Below are 23964 nucleotides of genomic sequence, written 5' to 3' on the forward strand. Positions count from 1 at the left end.
AGTTAGAAATTATAGGTGGAAAAAAAAGATGGACTTAATTTTATAAAAAGTTCAGTGTTAAACTAAAAGCAATATACATAAAAATACAAAAAAGTAACAGGGAAAATTTTTTGCTGTTAATATTTTAAATAAGAATATGTCATCAAAAATTAAATCAAGGTTAAAAGATCTGAGGAGTGTTTAGATGAATGAATGAAATAGCATTTATCAGATAACTCATTACATTTCAGGCACTGTGCTAAGCAAAAAAGGATACATACAGACTGAGCCTATCCTTCTCCAGTAGATTAAGGATAACAGAGTGACTTGCCCAAGATCCCACAGCTAATAAACAAGTCCATATTTTAGGGTTTACTTCTGTCCATTAAGCTATCTAGCTACTTCTTAGTGAATCCACTGCTATACTCTAAAGATTTTATTGAAAGGAAAAGATCTTGCTCTATAAACATTCATAACAATACTGTTTGTTAGCAAGCAGTTAGAGACAAACTTATGTGGTCAACAATTAGAGAATAGCTAAACAAATATGGTATTCATTATTCTATATATCTATATTCTATCATTATTCTATAAGAAATTAAAAGAAGATTTCAAAGAAATACAGGAAAATATATTTGAAATGATGTAAAATGAAGCAAATAGAATCAGAATAATACAAATTTTGATTTCAGTGATGTAAAAAACCTGGGGGAAGTGTATACAATCAGAAGATGTGGAAACAAAACAAAATTAATCTTGCTAACAACATTGATGTACACCTTTCAGAAACAATTTACTAATAATGGAGTTTGTGGTTTTATGTCCAATCTTTTTTATCCTTGTTTGTGCATTTCAATTTTTTTTTTGGTTGATGATTACTGTATTTATAATCAAAGCATATAAAAAAGGAGAAAAATGAGAAAATAGTAGTGATGGTAAAAGAAAGGAACACCAGAGGATGGGATGATTTTGGAGGGAAGGTGAGGAGTTAGGTTTTGTGAACAGGCAAACATCCTTTGAATTTGTGGTCCTTGGAGAAGAGTCAGATTTCTAGAGGTCTTTTGATAATAGTCAGCAGTGTGGATCAGGAGCTCAGGAAGTAAGTAAAAAAGGATTGGAAATATACCTTTCAGGAATCCTCCAACATAACAATGAAAATTAAGATATAGCAGTGGATAAGATCACTAAGAGAGAAAATGTAGAATGAAAAGATTCAGAGCTCAGCCTTGGGGACTGCCCAAATATATGGCATATAAAGGAAGAAAAAGAGGAGACAGAGAAGTAGGTATCACATCACCAAAACTAAGGCAGCAGAAGATTTCAAGAGGTCTTTCTTCCATTCAGTTGAAGAGGAAGAAGACTGAAGAAAAGCCTTTGAATCTAATAATTAAGGATGGTTATGCTTGAGGTTAATTCTGGAAAGCAATTTTATTACTGTGCTTCAAAAGCTATTAAACTGGATATATCCTTTGACACAGTGATACTGCTACTAATCCCATGCCCCAGAGAGACCAAAGTAAGAGGAAAAGGACCCATGTGTACAACAATATTTATAACAACTTTTTTTTTTTTCTGGTGGTAAAGAATTAGAAATTGGGGAGTGTCCATCAATTGGGGAGTGACTGAATAAGTTATTGTATTCATGGTATGTGAATATGACAGAGTAGTTTTATGATATAAAAGAAATAATGGGAAGGGGATGGCTTCAGAAATTCTGGGAAGATAATTATGAACTGATGCAAAATGAAGTGAACAGAACCAGAACAATTTACATAATAGCATTAATATTTGTAAAGATTTTATAAAACTTAGAAACTCTGATCAATAAACAATTTCAAAAGTCTTATGATGAAACATGCTGTCTACCTATTGGAAAAGGGGGTAAACTCGAGTACAGATGGGAGCATATTTTTTTCCTTCTTCTCCTCTTTCCCTTCCTTTCATGTTCCTTTTTTCCATGACCCTTTCTCTCTTTTTCCTTTTCTTTGTTTCCTTTCTTCTTTTCGTTATCTTCTTTCCTCTTGCAGAAATATATATAACCTATACATATCTATAACAGGTTTTGTTTTTCTTGCCTTCTGAATAAGTTGGGAAGATGGAGGTTAGAGGTAGAGAATTTGGGAGCTAAAAATGAAATTTAAAGGTACTTGAGACTAGAGTATCTAAGTGAGTCTATTCCTTAGATAAATTTCCCATGAGGCTCTCTAATATAATTTCGTCATTTTAGGGAATGGGAAACTGAATTTCAGGAAGGTTATATAACTAACCCAAAATCATACCCTGGTAAGTTACAGAAATGGGATTTCAATCTAAGAAAATTGTGTAAAATTGATAAAATGTCACATGTTGGAAAAGTATTTTTTCAGATGTGTTTCTATTTAGCTCATTTGAGTAAATTCTACTTAATTATGTATGAATAACAAATTGTCCATGTAGATGACTCACTTCCACAATTTTCTCCCACCCTCTCCCCCTTCTATTTTTAGACAAGAAGAGCAGCCGAGGCCCTTTTTATTACATGCATGCTTAAGGAACTCGGATGAAGAAGTAAGGTTCCTACAAACATGTTCTCGGGTTCTGGTGTTTTGTCTTCTCCCCTCAAAGGATGTCCAATCTCTCAGCTTGCGCATAGTCCTTGCAGAAATTCTCACAACAAAAGGTAGACTTATAAAATTGAGATTGCTTTTAGATGACTAGATTTCTGTGCATACTAATGTGTTGATAACACTTTTTATGGCACATACATTCCCTTTGTACTCTTGTTTTGGAAGTGTGAAAATCAAATTCCAAGAAAATTTCACGTGGAAATAGAGCAGCAAAGAGAGCATGCTTTGGACATCCATAAGAAGCATAAAAATAGATAGTGACAGATGGCCGAATGAACAATCATCCTCTTATTTATTTTGAAATGAGAAAGCTGTTCCTTCTGCCCTTCATAAGGAAACAGTCATTCATGATAGCCTTTGTGTCAGTTGGGATAGTAACACAGAATCATGGGCTTAAAGCTTGGAAGGTCTTCAGAGGGCATCTAATCTAACTCCCTCGTTTTACAGAATTAGGAAACTGAGGCCCATGAAGATTAAGTGATTTTGCTCTAGGTCACGTAGACATAAATGCAAAGAAATCTACATGAGTCAAATCCTGATGGAAGATCTAAGTATTTTAAGATTTAGAATTTCATTGGTAGTGGTGGGTCTTGGATCTTTTTAATTTGTATTTCATAGTTTATATAAATTCAAGGTGATTTAAAGAGCAAGAATATTACAGAACTTTCAGTATGCTTTAAAAGAATGGAATAAATAGCTTTGCACAGCAAAAAACCTGAAAGAGAAAAAAAAAAGGCAAAATCTTAAAGCAGGGGTCCTCAAACTACGTCCTGTGGGCCAGATGCGGCAGCTGAGGACGATTATCCCCCTCACCAAGGGCTATGAAATTTCTTTATTTAAAGGCCCACAAAACAAAGTTTTTGTTTTTATTATAGTTCGGCCCTCCAACAGTCTGAGGGACAGTGAACTGGCCCCCTATTTAAAAAGTTTGAGGATCCCTGTCTTAAAGTGTCTGACTTAAGAAAAATATATCCTAACCCAGAATGTCAAGAGACAATTGTTGTTTGCTGAAATTCATTTTTAGGTGGGGAAAAAAAGGAATCTTTGAGAAGAGAGATCCCATGAGAGATCTTTCAATACAATTCCAAAAAATTCAAATCATATTATATCACTATTTTGAAATAGGAAAGAACATGTAGTCCTGTCATTTTAGAAATGAGGAAACTGAGTCTCAGAGGAAATGGTCACATAACTGGAGAAAAATCTTTTTGTTTTTCTTTTTTCAACCAATGCCCTTTCTCTTTAAAAACAAACATTATTAATACATTATTGATCCTCCTCTACCCCTAGCAGAACTACATCTAAGTAAAACTAAGTACTTATGATAATAAAATCTCCCATGCCTTCAGTCTACTACTTGTATATTTCGAGGGAGAAAGTCATCCTTTGCTGTCCAGACCTGTGAAGTCTCACTTGGTCAAGGTCTCGTTTTTGTATGCAATGTTTCCCTATTGTATACAATAGTCTTTGCCAGGATCAGTGATTCAGAGACAGATGGTTGAAAAACTACCAGTGACCAATTCGGAATTTTGTGGATAAAAGAAATGTTTAACTATGCACTTGCATGCAAGTTTGGTTTGACATGCATCATTTTCTCTGTATTGGCCAGCTTCTAGTAATCAACCAATAGCACCTTTAAACAATAGGAGACATTTTTGTATCTGAGAACAGATTTTTATATTTGTGAACATTTGTACATTTTTGTATCTGTGAACCACTATAGCCAAGTATTATTCTAGCTCTTCTCTTGTTTTACAGTCACAAACAAAATTAGCTGGGAGTCTCTCCTGGTCTGTCATAACAGTGTTGACTCTTAAATTTTGGCACTTTAGACTGCTTAAAATATCTGGAACCCTTATTTAAGCATAATCAAAGATTTCAATGTATGAATTTTAGAGGAGGAACATTTGAGCAGAACCATGGGACCCTGGCAACTTTCTTTCCTCTCTCCCTCACTGTTATCTTTGTTTCTTAATGGAGAAATTGATAGTGACAGCACATCCAGAAATGGACCCATCCACCTGGACCATTTTATTGGATGGAGCCTATTTGTAAGGAATTTTTTTTTAATCTCTTAATTTTATATGATATTAATTAGTCTATTTTAAAATCAGCATCTATTAATTTTATTTAATATTTTTTGACAAGGCAATTGGGGTTAAGTGACTTATCTGTGGTCATATAGCTGTTAAGTGAGGCTAGATTTGGACTCAAGTCCTTCCAACTCCTTTGTACCATCTAGTTTCCCCAAACATCTATTATTTTAAATGAACAAATGAATTTATTTTATAGCTTGTCCTAGCTATGTTGGAAGAAGTAGCCTGGTAAAGAGGATAGAGTTAGTTGGAAAGACCCAAGTTCGGCTCCTACCTCTGACACTTATTGATTATGGTCACTTAAATTCTCAGTGGCTCACATAATAAAGACTATCTTGCATAATATGTCACATAATGAAGAATATCAAGTGTTAAACTTGAATTAGAAATTGGTTTTAAACCAGTGAAATTACAGATCTGTCCCTGCCCAAAAAATGACCTTTAGATCATATATGTTTCCAGAATGCAGGCAGAAATGTTCATGTCGATTGAAATGTAAATTAAGAAAGAAAATAACTGGGAAAAAAAATTTAAAAAAGGAAAAAAAAAGAATGACTGTTCAGTGCCTTCTTCTGTTTCCTTCAGTCTTACAGCCTGTGGTGGAGTTGCTGAGTGACCCTGATTATATTAACCAGATGCTACTGGCTCAGCTGGAATACAGAGAACAGGTGAATGAGCATCACAAGAAAGCCTACACATATGCTCCTTCTTATGAGGAGTTCATCAAGCTCATTAACAGCAACTCTGACGTTGAGTTCCTGAAGCAACTAAGGTACCTGATGTTTACTCATAGTGTGTTCAACGTCCAACTTGCTCCTGACCCATGGCCTATTACCAAATTAGGCCAAACTATGTGATTTGAAGGAAGCAGCAAGAAAGGAAATCTATAAATCTTGTCATTTAATGAAGTCTAAATTAAATCAACTCTTCCTTGAGGCAGCTGGAATGGTTAATTTTCCTCATATCTAATTAGTGCAGATTGAAAGCTACTTGGTTATTATAGGCACTTGCTTACTTTCTCTAGTGCCTAGAAATAAGGGACTGTTAGAAGGGAGCGCTTATGTTTTTTCTTCAGAATGGATGTCAGAAGACCTGGATTTAAATTTCACCTTTGCTCTTTAATGCCAGTGGGATTTGGGGTAACGTCCCTAGAACTCAGTTTCCTCAATTACAAATTTAAAGTTTGATTTCCATGTCCTCCCAGGTCCTTTCTAACTAAATAGTTGATACCTATGGTTAGTGTTTGAGAAACAATGCACCACAAGAGAACTGTTCGGTTATGCAAACATATATTGTATCTAGGATATACTGTAACATATTTAACATGTATAGGACTGCTTGCCATCTAGGAGAGGGGATGGAGGGAGGGCGGGGAAAAATCAGAACAGAAGCGAGTGCAAGGGATAATGTTGTAAAAAAATTATCCTGGCATAGGTTCTGTCAATAAAAAATTATACATATGTGTGTGTGTGTGTGTGTGTGTGTGTGTGTGTGTGTGTGTGTGTATATAAAGAGAGAGAGAGAAACAATGCACCATAATAGTCATCAGACTAGTTCACATATATAGTGCTTACTGTGTACCAGGCATTGTGCTAAGTACTATATGACATGTTATCTCATTTGATATGTGCAACAACTCTGGGGGTAGGGGGTAAGTCGTATTTTACATATGAGGAAACTGAGGCAAACATAGATGAAGTGACTTGGCCATGGTGATCTAGGAATTAGGTATCTGAGACTGGATTTGAACTTGGGTCTTCCTGACTCCACTGCCAACGCGATGCATAAAGGGTAAGTTTGCAGTCAGGAAGTTCAAATCCAGCCTCTCATGCATATTGGCTGACGCAAGTCACTTAATAATAATGAACACTTATCTTGCTTACTGTGTGCCAGGATTCATACTAAGTGCTTTACATCCATTTAGGTGGTACATACTATTATTATCATCCTCATTTTACAGATGAGGAGATCAAGTCAAATTGGGTTTAAGTTAATCCTTCCCAGGGTAACACAATCAGTAAGTTTCAGATGCTGCATTTGAACTCGGGTCCTGACTTCTGCTCTCTCCACAACACCATCCAGCTACCGATGGATAGAGAGTTGGCAATAGAGTCAGAGACCCAAGTTCTGCTTCCCAGTGCTGGCTTTGTGACTGGGCAAATGTCTCAAGCTCTCAGTATTAGAGAAGATGTTGACATGCATTCCCTATTTGGGATGTTTTCCAATAACATCATAATGACATATATTAATAACTTCTGTTGTTCCTTGGTACTAGAGCTGAAGGCCTTGGTTTGGTTATAAAAATGATCAGCTCAGCCCCAAGTAGAGAAGAGAAAATGAATACCACCAAAATGCACAATGGGATTAACCCTTCTTATCCATCACTTGGCAACCTTTCCTTCTTTGGAGTTTGTTCCATATAGCTGTAAATCACCTTTAATGTGGTTACTTACTGATCTGAGAAATTTTCTTCTTCCTGTATTTGTTAAGCTCAGTCTTTCCCTGCACCTTAAGCACCTACTCTCATCTTCACATATCTCCTGGACCACTCTTGGGTCCCACTTTGCTGATCTCCTCCATTCCCATGACTTGTACAAGCTGCCTATGGAAGTGTTTCTATCCTAAACATCACCATTATCCAAAGCAAAGTTTCTTAAACTGTGGGTCATGATCCTATATGGATAACTGAATGTGGGGATCACAAAATTATGATTTATTATCAGCAAATGTTTGATTTGTATACCAATTTTAAATCTTTATATCCAGGGTTGCATAAAAATGCCTTGGGCAAAAAAGGGGTCACAACTGGAAAAAGTTTAAAAAACCCTGATCCAAAGCAGTGCTACCTTCATGATTCTTAATTCTGTAGCTCCTGAGTTCAGTGATACGTTCTCCTCTTTCCTTGAATCCTTTGTTTTTTCTGCCCTGTTGCCAATCAGACCGTGCCAATTGTAACCCTGGGAAGTTTTTCCATTCCTCTTTCAGTGCTACTCATTCTCACTAAATCTGCTCTTTAACTCATGATAACCTCTATTATCTCATCCCTAGAAATTCTCCCAACACCTATTCCTCCATTTAGTTTTACTTATTTTTATATCCAGTCTTGATTAGTGGGCTGCCATTTTAATGATTCCAACCAGTACCTTAGAATTCTAATCCTCTTCCTACTTCTAACCTCCCCCTCCAACTTTTAACATTCCAGATTAGGTCATTCTTAACTCAGCTCTTCCTTGAGGCAGGTGGAATGGTTAATTTTCTTATTACATCTGATTAGTGCAAATTGAAATTTCCTTGGTTGTTAAAAAGCACCTGCTTCCTCACCTAGAGATGAGTAACTGTTGGAATCCATGCAATGGACAGAATGCAGGATTTGACACTATAACTTATACCCTTACTTCTCAGTATTCTTACACCTTATTCTCCATCAGATACCCTTTGATTTAGTGACACTGGTCTCCTGCAAATAAGTCACGCCCTCTTTTCTGGGGCCTTTTCTCTGATTGTCCTTTCATGTTTGCCATGTTCTCTCTTTTCTCATTTCTGTCTTCCTTTAAATTCCAATTAAAATTTCATCTTCTCCAGGAAGTCTTCCCCAATCTTTCTTAATTTTAGGGCTTTCCCTCTCTTAATTATTTCTTATTTTATATTCTTATTTATTATTTCTTATTATTATTCCTGTAAGTAGTTTGTATACGTTTTGCTTTTTGTCTCCTCCATTAGATTGTGAGGAATTTGAGAGTAGGGACTTCTGCCTCTTTTGTATACTCCAGGACTTACACGGCAGGTACTTAATAAATGTTTACTGACATATGAGGGAAAATATGGAAAAGAATTGTACAAGGTGAGATGTAGAGTGGATTGTGATCTCTCTGGCAAAGGAAGTATCTCTGTCATCATTAGAAAAATTGGCAAGGAATCAGGATACCTCTTTCTCTACAACTGGAAGGAAAGAGGAAAGAATGGATGATGATACCAAGTGCAACAGAAATGCTGAAAGAAATCCAGGCCTATTCCTAGTGAAGCAGACAACTAGTACATCAGCTCTACATGTTGGGGATTGGGGAGCAGGAGTTAGATGAAATTGATGACTTGAGAGAAGTCTCTAAAAAAATTTGTTTTTGTTTTTGTTTAATTGCTGTGGAGAATCACAAGAGTACAATAGAAAAACTAACTGCTAAATAGAAGTGAGAGCCTGGCTGGGATTATCTATATTGTATTAACTATATCGTACCTAATATAGTTATAGTGATTGAAATCAACTTGATTTCATTGTTTCTTTCCTGAAGGATAAGCAAGCATATTTTTTGGTTCTTTAATCATGTCATACTATTCATGATCCTGTGGATTGTCCATAGAGTTTTATTGGCGTATACTGGAGTAGTTTCTTTTTCTGTTCCAGTGGATCATCTTTGTCAGAACTCCCCACTGTGACTTAAGGTTGCAAAATTAATTTAAATAAAGGAGCATGCCTATATTAGATTAAATGGAGGATTTTGTATTTGATCCTGTGGTTAATAAGGAATCACTGGAATTTATTGAGTAGGAGATGATGATAATCAGTTTATTAAGTACCTACTACTTTTATTAAAATAATTTATTAAGTATTTAGTATGTGCCAGACACTGTGCTAAGCACTGGGGCAGTGCTCAAGCTTCATAGACAATTAATGAAATTATTTCTATTCTCAGAGAACTTGCATTCAAGTAGAGTTAATTTAGATTCATAAATTTAAGTGTCTTTATAAATTTATATGGAATAAATTCAAGGAGAATAAATGTGGAGAGAAGGCATTAACAGTTGTGGGGATCAGGAGGGACTTTATGGGGAAGATCATACTTAAACTAATTTTTTTTTTTTTTGGCTGAGGCAGTTGAGGTTAAGTGACTTGCCCAAGGTCCCACAGCTAGAAAGTGTTAAGTGTCTGACACTAGATTTGAACTCAGGTCTTCCTAATTTCAGGGCTGGTGCTCTATCCACTACAGCAATTAGCTGCCCCTTGAACTATTTATTTAAGATAAGTAGTGAGGCAAGAGGAGAGAATTCATTCTAATTGGAAAATAGAGTGCAAAGGAATGAAGACCAGAGATGGAAAGTTATATGTGAAGACTAGAAAGAAAGTTAGTTTGACTGGATTGCCGTGTCTGGCAGGGGAAATAATGTTATTGAAACTAATTGATTAGTCAAACAATGAACTATGTCATGCATTGGGAATATTAAAAGAGAAACAGTAACTGCTCCCAAGGAACTTCTAGTCATAATATATAGAGAGAATATAGAATATAGCTCTAGACTTAAAAGAAGTTTCAAAGATAATCTAATTCATTGGTGTCAAACTAGTTAGATGGATCCCTGTGGAACACATATTCTTAGAAAAACACAATTTAACATTATTATTTATTTGTATTGTATTTTTACCTATTTTGTTAAATATTTCCTAATTACATTTTAATCTATTTTTGAGGCAGCTTGTGGTCTGAGGATCATAAGTTTGACATCTCTGAATTAACTCCCTGATTTTATCTTTTGACAAAAATGCATTATATGTCTAATTTTGGGATTTAACTAGGATTTGACTACAGAGCCTGTTCCATACTTCTACAAAGTGTATACAAAGTATTAAATATAAAGTAATTTGAGACACACTAATAATTTTGGGGAGGTGTCAAGAAGAACCTCTTGACAGAGCCAGATTTTACAAGGGCCTAGGGATCCATTAGATTATTAAGATCCTTGAGAGCAGCTTTTATTATATCTTTAGAATTTAGCATAATATCTGACATGTAGTATAATAAATAAATGTTTATTCATTCATTCATTTGTCTACATATGTCTGTATATGAAATCTTATTATAAAATAGTGGAGGGAAGAAACAATTGCATCCCAAGCATGGGTGAGGTATGGCCTATACAAAAGCATTTAGACGGATCTTGAAATGTTATATATAAAAAATAGCAAGGGGGTCAGATCTTAGCCTGTGTGAAAGAGACAAATATGTAATCAAGAGACCATAATCAGATTGCTGAGGGCTTAAATACCATGCTCTTACAGAAGAGGCTTAAACACATGCTGCCTACTGGCTTTCTTTTTCTGCTTTGCTAGCCAGAGGCAAAAATGCTCTGAATTAGAGTGCTGTTGCTACTACTGCTGTTTCTGGGTCTACTGCCAACTAGATTCTGGTTCCCTGTATTGTGCTAACAGCTGGAGCTCAAGCTGAGACCAGGAGCTCCTAGTCTTTGGGTCACAGGTCAGATATCAAGATTTAGACTCTTGTCTATTCCCCTCTCAGGAACTATCTCTCTGGTATTTCACAGAATCAGCAAAGAGCAGATATGGGTAGCAGCTTAGAAATCAAATAGCCTATCTTGTTTGTGTCCTGGACCTCTTGTCAGGGCAATCTAGTGAATCCTTAGGAGCCTTTTTCAAGAGAATGTAATCCTGTGTATTTTATGTATTTAAAAAACAAAGTAAATCTTATTAAAAATGCAGCTAAATACATATAAAACTGTGTTAAAATAGTTATATATATATATATATACATATATATATATATATTCATTTATCCAAATCATAGCAAAGCAGAAATCAAAGTATACATATGAGAATACATGCCAGACAATACAGAGTAAAGAATTCCTCCCATTGAGAGAAAAATAATTCAGCTCACCTAAGAGGCCTAAATCTCACTACAATATTTTTTTAAAAGAAGTTTACAGATTCCTAAGTTAGTCTTGACTTAGTTCATATTTTTTTATTTTGCAGAAGGGCAAATGGAGACCCAAAGTCAATGGGTCTAAAAGGTTATAAGTGACAGACCAGGACTCGAACCTAAAACTCAGTGTTTTTCCTATAATACACGATTTTTTTTTGTGGTGGTAAATTTTGCTTATTTTCTCAGGTTCAGTTCATAAATGCTATCAAACACCATTTGGTTGCAAAAAACTGTGCTCAGAACTATGTGCTGCAGTCTTCCACTTTCACATACTCACACTCTCTCTCTCTCTCTCTCTCTCTCTCTGTGTGTGTGTGTCTGTCTTTCTGTCTGTCTGCCTCTCTCTGTCTCTCTCACATAATTAACTAAATAACAAATCTTAGTGATGCAAAAAAGCTCTGTTGCTATGTAAGGGCCAAAGGAAAAAAAAGGTCTTTACTAATTGAGGAGATAAGGGAAGGAATTGAGAACAAAAATTTATTAAGCACCTACTGTTAACTGGAAATCTATTAAATCCTTTACAAATATTATCTTAGTTGATCCTCACAATAACTCTATGAGGTGGTGTTATTTTTTCCCTATTTTACTGTTGAGAAAACTGAGGCAAGCAGGGGTTAAGTAGTTTGAAATCAGGTAGGAAGTATTTGAGGCTGGATTTGAAATGTGGGGATCCTGACTCCACTGCCTCACTTATATTCTTAGAGGAAGTAACATTTGAATGGGGCTTTAAAAGACTTGAAAAGAATTCTCCTGGTGATGAAGGAGAGACACTTCAGATTTTGGGATAAGTAAAGGCCAGAAGAAGGGGCAAATACAATGAGGCAGCTCCCGGGGAAGTAAGCCAGGCTCATAAGTGGGGGTGGGGCCATGCTTAATATAGATGTTATCTCAAAGCCTTTCCAGCTCGTGTGATTTTGTGAACCAACGAGTATGTTCAATTTTATACCTGGGAAGAAGGTGAAAATGAAAAATACCTTGTAAGACTCCTTTAATTATTACTCTTGAACCTCCCAGAAACCCGACAATTTTTTTTTTTTAGAATGATTAACAAAGTGAGTAGGTCAGAAAATTCCAAGCTTTCTAAATTTTTCTCACAAACAAAATAAAATTGTGCCTCAGACAGACAGATTGTGCCTCAATCAACAAAATTGTGCAAACATAGACAGGAGAGGAAAAAAACAAACAATTTGGGGCAGAACAGGAGTCGTCCGAGATCCCAGAACAGAGGTTTGGCAGGTGTGAAATATAAACATCTCCAAGTTAGTGCTGATGAAAAAGCAGAGGGGAGCCCTGTCAGTAGCCGGGTTGAAAGGTAGCCACAGCCCCCACTACTGGAGCTTTCTGAAGGAACTTCTGCTGATAGGAACCAGGAGTGCTGTTGAGATCTGGTCTTGGGTAAGAAGAAACCAGCACAGACCCGGAAGTGTAGAAGCAGTGGGCAGGGAAGCTGTTGTCTGTGGGCACCCACAGGCAAGTGGAGTTCTTGGCTTTGGGTTTCAGGACAGAGGGGAGAACAGAAGTTAAGCCAAAGGCACCATCTCCCCATCTTATGACTAGAGGTAGTTACACTAACAATCTGCTATTAAAAAAAAAAAAAAAGGCAAAGGAGAAAAAAATCCAACTATAGAAAATTACTATGGGAATAGGAAAGACTGGAGTTGTCAGAGGAGGATACTGAAAAGTTTTAAAAAGTCTTTCTCTTATCTCAAATGGTTACCTACCCAAAAAGATTTCAAAAAAGACTTAAAAATTAAATGAGAGAGATTAAGAAAAAAAAATAACAAGAATAATCCAAGAAAAACAAGATGATGAAAAGAAAGTTAAACTAGAAAAGGACATCTAGAGTCTTAAGGAAGAAAATGACACTCTGAAAATTAGAATTGGGCAAGGGGAAGCCAGTGAAGAGACCAAGAATAATAAAACAAAATACAAAGAATGAATAAAATAAGAAAAACAACAGATTTGCAGAAAAGATCAAGAAGAGAAAACAATAACTGGACTACCAGAAAACTATGACCAAAAAAAAGAAACCTGATAAAATAATACAAGAAATAATGAAAGAAAATAGTTCTGAAGTAATAGAACGAGAGGGAAAGGTAGAAATAGAAAAAAAATCTACTGATCATCATCTGAAAGAGGTCTTATAAGGCAAACATAAAGGAACATCACTGAAAAATTTCAAAATCTCCAAATCAAAGAGAAAAATTTATAAGCAACCAAAAAGAAAAATACAATTCAAATATTCTGGAGCTACAATTAGAATCACATAAGACCTATCAGCAGCTGCAATAAAAGACTTCAAGTCCTGGAATACTATATATAGATCATCAAAAGAACTAGAGTTGCCACCAAAAATATCATATTCAGTACAATTAAGTATGACATTGAATTTTAAAAATGGATACTCGGTGAACTGTCAGATTTTCAGGATTTTGTTGCAAACAAACCTGACTTCAGTAGAAAATTTGACACATAAGTACCAACATCAAAAACTAATTTCAAAGGACTCAATAAGGATAAACTGCTTATGTTTTATACAGGAAAGTATAAATCATATGTCTGAGAGTCTCATTTGTAAGTGGGTAGTCCAAAAGAAGGATTGGGTTAGAGCTGAGTATGAAGTATATACTAAAAAAGCAAAACTGTAGGAAAAGGTAAAAACAGTAATGAGATGTGAGGGCAAGAACCAACAGAGAAATTAGATGGGGGAGGAGAATTGGCAGTTCTGAAATTTTACATTGGAAATGGGTTAAAGAGGAAACAATATACCTAGAAGTATATAACACCCTCCAAAATCTATAATGAAATAAAAGGAAGAAGGAATAGGATAAGGTGGAGTATATAGATTAACAGGAGTTGGGATAAGGTGTGTTGATTAATGGGAAAAGAAAAAAGTAGGGGAAAGGATTGGGGGAAAGGATAAGGGAGGGATTCTTAGAGGAGGAAATTAAGTAATAGCAAGGGAAATTAACAGGTAGAAGTACCGTAGAAGAATTTGCAGGGATAAGAAACAAGAGATTATGTATATATGTATAGATAATGTGTACATGTATATGTGTGTGTATAAACAAATATCTATGCTTAAATGTAGCATGCTTGGGGGAGGTAGAACAGAAGAAAAGGGGAAAAATGAATAAAATAAAAAGTGCACTGCAGAGAACAAAAGAAAATGTACAAGGAAGCAAAGAATAGATGGATAAGGACGTCTAAATAGCCCAATAGATAGAGTACTGGCCCTGAGAGGATCTGAGTTCAAATACTGCCTCAGACACTTAATAAAATCATTAACTAACTGTTAGAGCAAGAAGAATTTAAATATCATCTCATCCAGTCTGTTTATTCTAGTAAATGAAAAAACTGTGGTCTGGAGAGATGACTCAATCATTGTCTACTTACTAGCCCATGAATTAGTCTTTGTTCCTCAATTGTAACCCCATCTGATTTATTTTATTTATTTTTTTTTGGGGGGGGGGTAAGGCAGTCAAGATTAAATGATTTGCTCAGGATCATATGGCTAGTAAGTGTCAAGTCTCCAAGGCTGGATTTGAATTCAGGTTCTCCTGATTCCAGGGCAGGTACTTTAAATACAGTGTCACCTAGCTGTCCCTCTCCTTCTACTCCTGTAGCACAGAGTAAAAATGGTTCCTTGGAGTTTCTCCAAAATGCAGGCCCCTTGCCATCTTCTCTTCCTCTCTCACTGAGGCAGGGACTTTTCCATAAGGGATGCTGCCAGCTCGTTGGTCTTTCCTCTTTTCTTTTTTGCTATCACACAACTGTGTGTGATATTTATCCTGATCCAGGATGTCTTTTCCCAGGCACTGGCTCTATTCATTATTTCCTAGGGGTAAGTTTCTTCTTGTTTCCAAAGTGAATATAGAAAGAAGCCCCAGACTCAGCCAAGCGATCAAGAAATGGATATTTTGCTCCAAAAGAAACAGGTGAAGTACATAAAGTTTTTTGTTGCTTAGCTACTTACTTTTCATCGAAATAAAAAATTATTCTTCACTCAAGGGCCAGGGCCAGAGCCACGGCTGGCCAAACAGACAAAAATTACTTTTTAGATTCCTTACTAAAGCCTAAATTGATATGGTGTTATATGATATAATAGTTACTCATAGCACCAGTGGCACTGCTTGCTTCAGGTACAATTGGGACATGTCCTTCCTATTTTTTTTTTTTTTCCTTCTGTAATTGCTAATGTATACTGTTGCCTGGCATTATTGATTCCCTGGATCTTTCTAAATTGCTATCTATAAAATTAAGTGGACAGGCTGACTAGGCATGAGAAAGGTTGTGTCTTTTTAATTAAATTTGTATGGTCATTTGGAGATGGCAAAACAATTTACTCTACAAACATATTGATGTGGGAAATTAGCATGTGTTATGAGCCAAGCCAGGTCATTCAAGTTGTGCTTGACTAGGAAAAAAATAATACTTGTCTTTCAGATGGCCCTTTTCGGTCCTACCTCAAGATCTTAGGTTGTGGAACTTTCTAGGATCCTAAATTGTCCGTAGGTTATTCCAGCTATTTGGAGGCTCTATTAACTGCCATTTCCAGGCTTTGCTACAACAAGGGATAACTGACATCAATCAATAAACTTTTTTTTTTTTTTTTTTTTTAGCACTTAGGAAGGACCAGGAGACAGCTAGATAGCACAGTGGATAAAATACTGGACCTGGAGTCATTAATAGTTGGATGTGACTGAACCAAACAAGCAACAATAATAAAATGGACCATTCACTGTGCTAAGGGCTGAGAAGGCAAAGAAATGTAAAAGTCAATTCTTGCTATCAAGAGCCTGACAGTCTAATGGGAAAGACAACCAGGCAAAGACTTATTTTAAAACGAACTATATACAGAATAAATTGGAGATAACTGACAGGGAGAAGGCACTAGTATTAAGGAGAGTCAAGAAGTGTTTCCTGTAGAAGGATGTGATAATTGTGTGTGTGTATATATATATATATATATATATATATATATATATATATATGTATATGTATATAATTGATAATTGGGATGTGATAATTGTAATATTCTTACAGTACCTAAGAGCAGCTAGGTGGCACAATGGTTAGAACAGTAGGCCTGGAGTCAGGAACACTCATCTTCCCAAGTTCAAATTTGGCCTTAGACACTAGTTGTATGATCCTGAGCAAGTTAGTTAAGCCCTATTTGTCTCAGTTTCCTCTTCTGTAGAATGAGCTGGAGAAGGAAATGGCAAATCACTCCAGTGTCTGCCACGAAACCACAAATGGGTCATGAAGAGTCAGACAAAACTGAACAAGAAATGGTTCTACAAGAAAATGAAATAACCTCAAAATTATAAAGGGATTGGGATAGGAATAGGAACTGGACTTATGTCTTCATTGGAACAGAAAATTACTAGGAGGAAGAAATGTGCTCTATCATTGCAAATTGGTATCTTCTCTGAGATTGATAATCAAGAGCTGCTTAGGGAACTGACAGATAAACTGGGTTATCCAGATGTCAGGTAGAAGAGGTAATTGTTATATTGCACTGCTTGCTAACTCATAAAAGAAACAATGAATTATGTTCCATATAATTTTTTGTGAAAAGAAATGTATTATAATGAATTGAGGGCTAGCCTTGGAGTCACAAAGACTTCTTAGTTAAGTATGGCCTCTGAAATAGACTAGCCCTATGAATGTTGGGCAAGACACTTAACAGTTTGATGTCTCTGACAACTCCCTAAGACTATAGATAAAAATGAGTTGCTGATTTGATGGGGGGAGGGGGAAAGAGGAGTTTCCACATTGGAAGTTCCCCACGTGGGTAGAATTACAAATGTAGATGAAAAAAATTTTTAATGTTGAGTGGACTTTATTGTATTCTACTTTGATACTTTGGAAGATCTGTAATTTCATCAGCATGGATATTCTTTCCACCAAAGTAAATTATAATTTCCTACCTGTCTCATACAATTTAATTGGATTCAACACAACATTTGCTTTGTGCAGAGTAATCTTCTGGACATTGGGAGAGTACAAAGTTTAGATAAGACATGGCTTCAAATATCATGGAGTTACCTCTAGGGTCATATTCTCACCTTTCTCTACTTAGGGAAGACCTATTAGACTTTGTCCTTTGCTAATGTAGTCTTTGAGAATTCTCTAGGCTACACCGAAGCACAAAGTCAATACCTTCTGAGGTGGTGAGGTGGTATAGTAGGTAAAGTACCAGGCCTGGAGTCAGGAAGGCCTGAATTCATATGTGGTCTCAAATACTTACTAGCAATGCGACCCTAAGCTAGTCACTTAACTTGCTTTTGTCTCAATTTCTTCATTGTAAAATAGGGATCATCATAACATTTGCTTCACAGAGGCAGTTTGTGAGGACCAAATGAGATTTTTTGGTAAAATGACTGTCAACAGGAATTGTATCATTATTGTTCAGTCATTTCAATCATGTCCAACTCTATGTGACTCCATTTGGAGTTTTCTTGACAAAGATAGAGTAGTTTGCCATTTTCTTCTCCAGCTCATTTTATAGATGAGGAAATTGAAAACAAATTTAAGTGCCTTGCCCAGAGTGACATAGCTAATTGTCTAGAACCAGATTTGAACTCATGAAAATGAATCTTTCTAACTAGATCTAGCACTATCTTCCTTTCTGGGTGGTTGAAACTTGATAATTCATGTTTGACATAAGTGATGATTTTTCCACTAATCAGAACACCATGCAGGATAACAGTAGATTGCTTTGTACCAAGATCATTTTTAAAAAATATATATTTTAAAGGTCACAAGTAATTCAGATATGTGAGAGTCATTTGACCTGGCAAAATCCCAAAGCAGGAGCTTGAAATTAGCTAGGAATGGAAACATACCATTAATTTATTAAATGAATAATAATAATAAAAAAACCTAAAGTGATCTTCTAATCTTATTAATGTGACTTTTCTTCATTGCTCCCAATTAACATCCAATTCAGACATGGTATGCGATTCACACTTTAAAAAGACTTGTGGAATTGAATTCTTCTTATTTTAGGTGATTCTCTTCCAGGTTTCATTGTAGAATCTTCCTAGAGAATCTTGTTCAATGTTCTAGAATCCTTTTAAGTCCACATTCAAGCTGCTTTTATAAATACCACTACTATCTTTGTTTTTACATATGTCTCATTGACATGCATTTATACTTGTAATTTTTGAAGCAATTTCTTAATCCAGAAGTCAGAATGGCAGCAGAACAGTTAGTTAATGGTCAGTAGGTGAAGGGAAGGTTTCAGTTGTCCAGCTGGAGTGATCATTGTCCTCAATATCTGGTATGCCCAAGTCCTAATGTCCTTGACAGTCAGAGGTTCTCTACTTGTTATCCTTCCTTTATCTTTCTTTCCTTTTCTTTCACTTGGTCATAATCTTGAGTTTTTTTCTAGAAATGTCTCAGTGGAAATGATGGTACTTAGAAGGTTTACTTACTACATCTTTTGTTCATTTCCATAGTTTAACTATGGCTCAGCTTTCTCAGGCTGCATGTGTGCCTCATCGATAAAGTACAGGGGAGAATTCTATTGTGGCTTATTCTGGTGGATTCCATGATTGAGTTGTTCAAGGAAGGGAACAATTCGGTTTAAAAAGAGTCTATCATAGTAAGAAATCCAGGATGGTGATTGGGGTTAAAGAATTTGAGAAACTGTGTGCCACAATATAATTTAATCACGTGTATTTTTAAATAGCCTTAGGCAAAAGGCTGCTAAATAAAGTCTTTACCTTTCTAGAGCAGCTATTCTATTATGAAAAATTTCCCCAAAACAACTTACTTTTACATTAGGACTTTTCAAAGTGTTTTCCAGGAGACAAATTAACTTACAGGATAATAGATTTATTGCTAGAAAGTATCTTATAGGCCAGTAACTTTTATCCAAATTAAAAATGGAGACTCAAGGTAAGAAGCAGAAAGGATTTATTAGATCTTCTGAGAAAGGGCAACTCCCAACAGACAAAGTGTCCATAGAGGAGCAAAGCAAAGTAAAATACAGGATTGGAAGCCCCCACCCTTTTCTGACCTATTCTCCCATTGGCTGGGGAAATCCAGGCTTACCTCCTAAAGCAGAAATCTACCCAGAGACAAAGAATATTAGCCAATGACACTTTTTTTTTTTTTTTTTAACCATATTAGGAGCTTAATGCCAATTGTGGCAAAAAGGGCAGGGGGAACAGAAGAGAAATGTATGTTTATCTAAGATAAGCAAACACCTGAAGCTTTTGGCTGTAGCACAAATAAGTTATAATTAGGGTATAGGTCAAGGTCACATTCTTATGAGAGGACTTCACTTATTTTATCCCATTCATAATCTTCATATATATATATATATATATATATATATATATATATATATATATATATATATATATATGGCACCTAAATATGCTGTAGACATCTTAAAGTTTTCTTCCACATCATGAGAGTTAGGGGAACAGAAGCCCCAAGATCTTGAAAATCTACACAAAATCTTTTGGCCTTCCTTTTATATCAGAGAAGTATGTTTTAGTTTTGGCCTTCCTTTTATATCAGAGAAGTATGTTTTAGTTTTGTCGTCTTTTATGGAGTGTTTACAGTAAAATTTGGATTGATACTATACAATACTATACATATATTTTATGTATTTCTTGAGTTTCTAAACTTTTTCTGTTATCTGCTGTTTTTCATAGCTTCTGCAAAATTCCCCCAAAATTCCCTTTTAATTTCTTAAGTTGATCCATGATATATAAAACAATGAAGGTGTGATGTGAAAGGGATAACTATACTATTAAGGGAACCACTGTTCTCCCAGTCATCCACATTCACAATCTAGGTGACATTCTTTGCTCCTTATTCCTTCTCAATCACTATGTCCAATCTGTTTCCAAGGCCTGTTGGTTTTCTTTTCATAGCATCTTTCCAATGTCCTCTTCACACCCTATACTACCACCATCCCCTTATCACCTTATGCTGGAGTTAGTGCAGCACTCTGCTGATCTCTAGTTTATCCTTCACTCATCTGACAAAATAATCAGATCTGATCATGTTATCCTCCTATTCAGTCAACTCCAGTGGCTTCCCATAACTTGAAGCATCATATATATAAAATCCTCTGTTTAGCATTCAAAGCCGTTAATTAACCTACCTTTCCAGCTTTCTCAAACCATACTCCCCTCCTGCCATGTATTCTGTGATCTAGTGATGTTAGTCTTCTTGCTGTTCTTTGCATAAGATACTACTTTTCTGACTTTTTGAATTTTCAGTTTCTTCCCCATGCCTGAATTCTCTCTCTCCCCATCTCTGCTTCTTGGCTTGTTAGCTTCATTTACATCCTGTCTATAAGCCCACCTTCCCCTTAATACCTTACCCCTGTTGATTATCTCTAATTAATTTGGCTAGTATCCTGTTTGTTTTATATGTTTTATGTGATATATATATATGTATATATATATATATATATATATATATATATATATATATATATATATATAGAGAGAGAGAGAGAGAGAGAGAGAGAGAGAGAGAGAGAGAGAGAGAGAGAGAGAGAAAAAGCCACAGATAATGCTCTTTTAAAACATAACATATGGCCCACAGGGATCTTGGTGGAGGCATTAGAATCCCCTAGATCTATTTGAATCTTACTCAGCTGCTCTGATGAGCATTTCTGCATTTTAAAATAATTTCCAGTTTTCTCTTCATTTTCAGTTTGAGAGTTGACTTTATAAAGCAAAGTTGTTATAAGTTTAAATTGTTTTATTTTTATTTTATTTTATTTTGTGCTTGAGGCAATTGGATAGTGTTAAAAATAAAGTATGGGCCTGAGGTCAGGAAGAATCGAATTCAAATCCAGTCTTAAATGTTTACTAACTGTGTGACCCTAGGCAAGTCTTAACTTTTGTCTGCCTCAGTTTCCTCTGCTACAAAATAAGGATAGGTATATAGCATCTATCTACCTCTTAAGGCTGTTGTCAAAATAAAAAAGATAAATGATGTTTGTAATCTTAATACTTGTTTTGTTCCTTCCTTCTTACTTTGCAAATAGCCATCCTATACCTTCTATCTCTTATTTGAATCCTGATAATTAGCAATAAAAGCAGGATGACATGGCATTTATCATATTGGGGTAGTTTTGAGAATTGAAGCCCAGCTTCTTGATAATAGAAGATATGTCATATTTTTCTTACTAAGAGTTGACTTATTGAAAAGTAAAGTTCCCAGATTTCCTAACAGCTATATCACATAAATGTTGTGTCAGCTGCCGAATTGTCTGTCTTGGATTGGTTTAAGAATACTCCTTCCCTCAAATTCCATCTGTCTCTGTTTTTTCCTTCCACAACCAGGAAACAAACGAATTGGGCTGTTTATCAATTTCATTGAAACTATGTTAACACAACCATCTTTTTTTTTTTTTTTTTTAAATGTGGTAGGTAGGAGTTTTATGCATGCTTAATGGATTTAGTTTTTAATCAGAGTATTCTGAGAGTTCTATTGAGCCTTACATTTGGACATTAAAAAAAATTTTTTTTTGGACTGGACTTCAGGTTGGATTAATTGACTAGTGCTAGTACTGAAGAATATTTCCAGCCCCTTCATCCTATCCTTTTCTATTAAATAAATTAATTTTAATAAGTTTACTTTCCTTGGATGACTCACTGTGTAGAGGTTGCTACCCAACAGTATCACATGAGCACCTCCATTTTTGATTTGCTGTCCAGTACACTGGATCTTCTGCTATAGCTGTTTCCATAGAGTTTCCACCCAGATGTGCTTCTTCGATATTTAGAGTGTTTTCTTTTCTCTTTAAATTTTAGAAGTATTTTGCCCAGAAGAACTATAAGACGTCCCTGCTTATGTATTGAAGCAGCATTTCTTTAACACTGATAATCCAGATGTGTACAGGATCTCTTTGGTGTCTTTTCTGATAAATATTTTTAGTTTTTTGTTGCAATAATAGCTTTTTATTTTTCAAAATACATGCAAAGATAATTTTCAACATTCAACCTTAAAACGCTGTGTTCTAAATTTTTCTCCCTACCTCCCTTCACTCTCCTCCTTTACTCAGCAAGCAATCCAATATAGGTTAAATATGTGCAATTCTTCTAAATTATTTCCACATTTATCATGCTGCACAAGAAAAATCAGATCAGAAGAGAAAAAAAATCAAGCAAACAACAACAATAAAGGTGAAAATAATATGTTTTGATTCACATTCAGTCCCCATAGTCAACTCTCTGGGTGTAGATGGCACTTTCCATCACAAGTCTATTGGAATTGACTTGAATCACCTCATTGTTGAAAAGAGCCAAGTCTATTGCAGTTGATCATCACATAATCTTGTTGTTGCTGTGCATTCTTTTGGTTCTGCTCACTTTATTTATAATCAGTTTATATAAGTCCTTCCAGCTTTTCTGAAATCAGCCTGTCCATCATTTCTTATAGAACAATAATATTCCATAGCATTCATATGGTATAATATATTCAGCCACTCTCCAACTGATGGGCATCCATTCATTTTCCAGTCTCTTGCCACTACAAAATGGGTTGCCACAAACATTCTTGCACATACAGGTCCCTTTCCCTTCTTTAAGATCTCTTTGGGATATAAGCCCAGTAGGAACACTGCTGGGTCAAAGAGTATGCACAGTTTTGATAGCTTTTCAGGCATAGTTCTGGTAAACATTTTTAAAGTCCAACTGTATACTACTGTCTATTCAAGTTCTTTCTTTAAGTGGATGCCAACTCTTCTTCATGCAAAGCTCAGGGTTACTGACATATCACTTCATGCTCTATCTCAAGGGTCCTTATGTGGACAATATGGCTACTTAGGCTCCATTGCTGACCACATGGAAGCCCATAGAGATTGTCTGATAGATAGGTGCAACATCTATATTTAAGAATGTCCACAGACATTCTCACTCTCTCTTTTTTTTTTTTTATTATTATAGCCTTTTATTTTTTTTTTAGCATTGATCCTTGCAAAACCTTCTGTTTCAACTTTTTCCTTCCTTTCCCCCTCCCCCCTCCCCGAGATGGCAGGTAGACCAATACATGTTAAATATGTTAAAGTATATGTTAAATACAGTATATGTATACATTATCCATACAATTATGCAAACATTCTCTTTTGTGTGATTTTAAGTTGTACTCATTGTTTCTCTCCAGATTCTCCTGTTTCAGTCCAAGTACCTCCCAACACTTTCTTTTTCTTTCTCTCCTTTCGATTATTCAAGACAGATTTTCTTGTTGAAATCTGCCATCCTTGAATTTTTAGCCAGTGCGTCTTATACTACCTCCTGTAGCACCACTGCCCTGGTTTTCGCTATCCCTGCTAATCCATAGCAATAACTGGATTGAGATTAAGATTTTCTAGAACTGATAGCAATATCATCATTATTATATCACTTTTTAATAAAAAAAGACTATGACCACAAGGGGATAGTATGATCATGTAGAAAATGCTAGGTCTCTTTTAGCCTAAAAAATAATCCTTTCCCTGGACTCTTCCTTTAATCCATCATCCTATTTCTCCCCTCTTCTTTTACTATTGGAATTCTAGGCAGAATAGTTTATACTCATTTTCTTTTACTT

General features: G+C 35.6%; 1 protein-coding gene across 1 annotated transcript in view; it reads left to right on the top strand.

Annotated features, from left to right (window-relative positions):
• Positions 1-23964, top strand: part of SNX25 (sorting nexin 25) — a 291635-nt gene that overhangs the window by 106181 nt on the left and 161490 nt on the right. The window contains 2 exon segments of the mRNA XM_051965470.1: positions 2466-2638; positions 5267-5453. Coding sequence (XP_051821430.1) covers positions 2466-2638; positions 5267-5453 — 360 coding nt within the window.

The sequence above is a fragment of the Antechinus flavipes genome, chromosome 6, assembly GCF_016432865.1.
Source record: "Antechinus flavipes isolate AdamAnt ecotype Samford, QLD, Australia chromosome 6, AdamAnt_v2, whole genome shotgun sequence".
Taxonomy (NCBI): domain Eukaryota; kingdom Metazoa; phylum Chordata; class Mammalia; order Dasyuromorphia; family Dasyuridae; genus Antechinus; species Antechinus flavipes.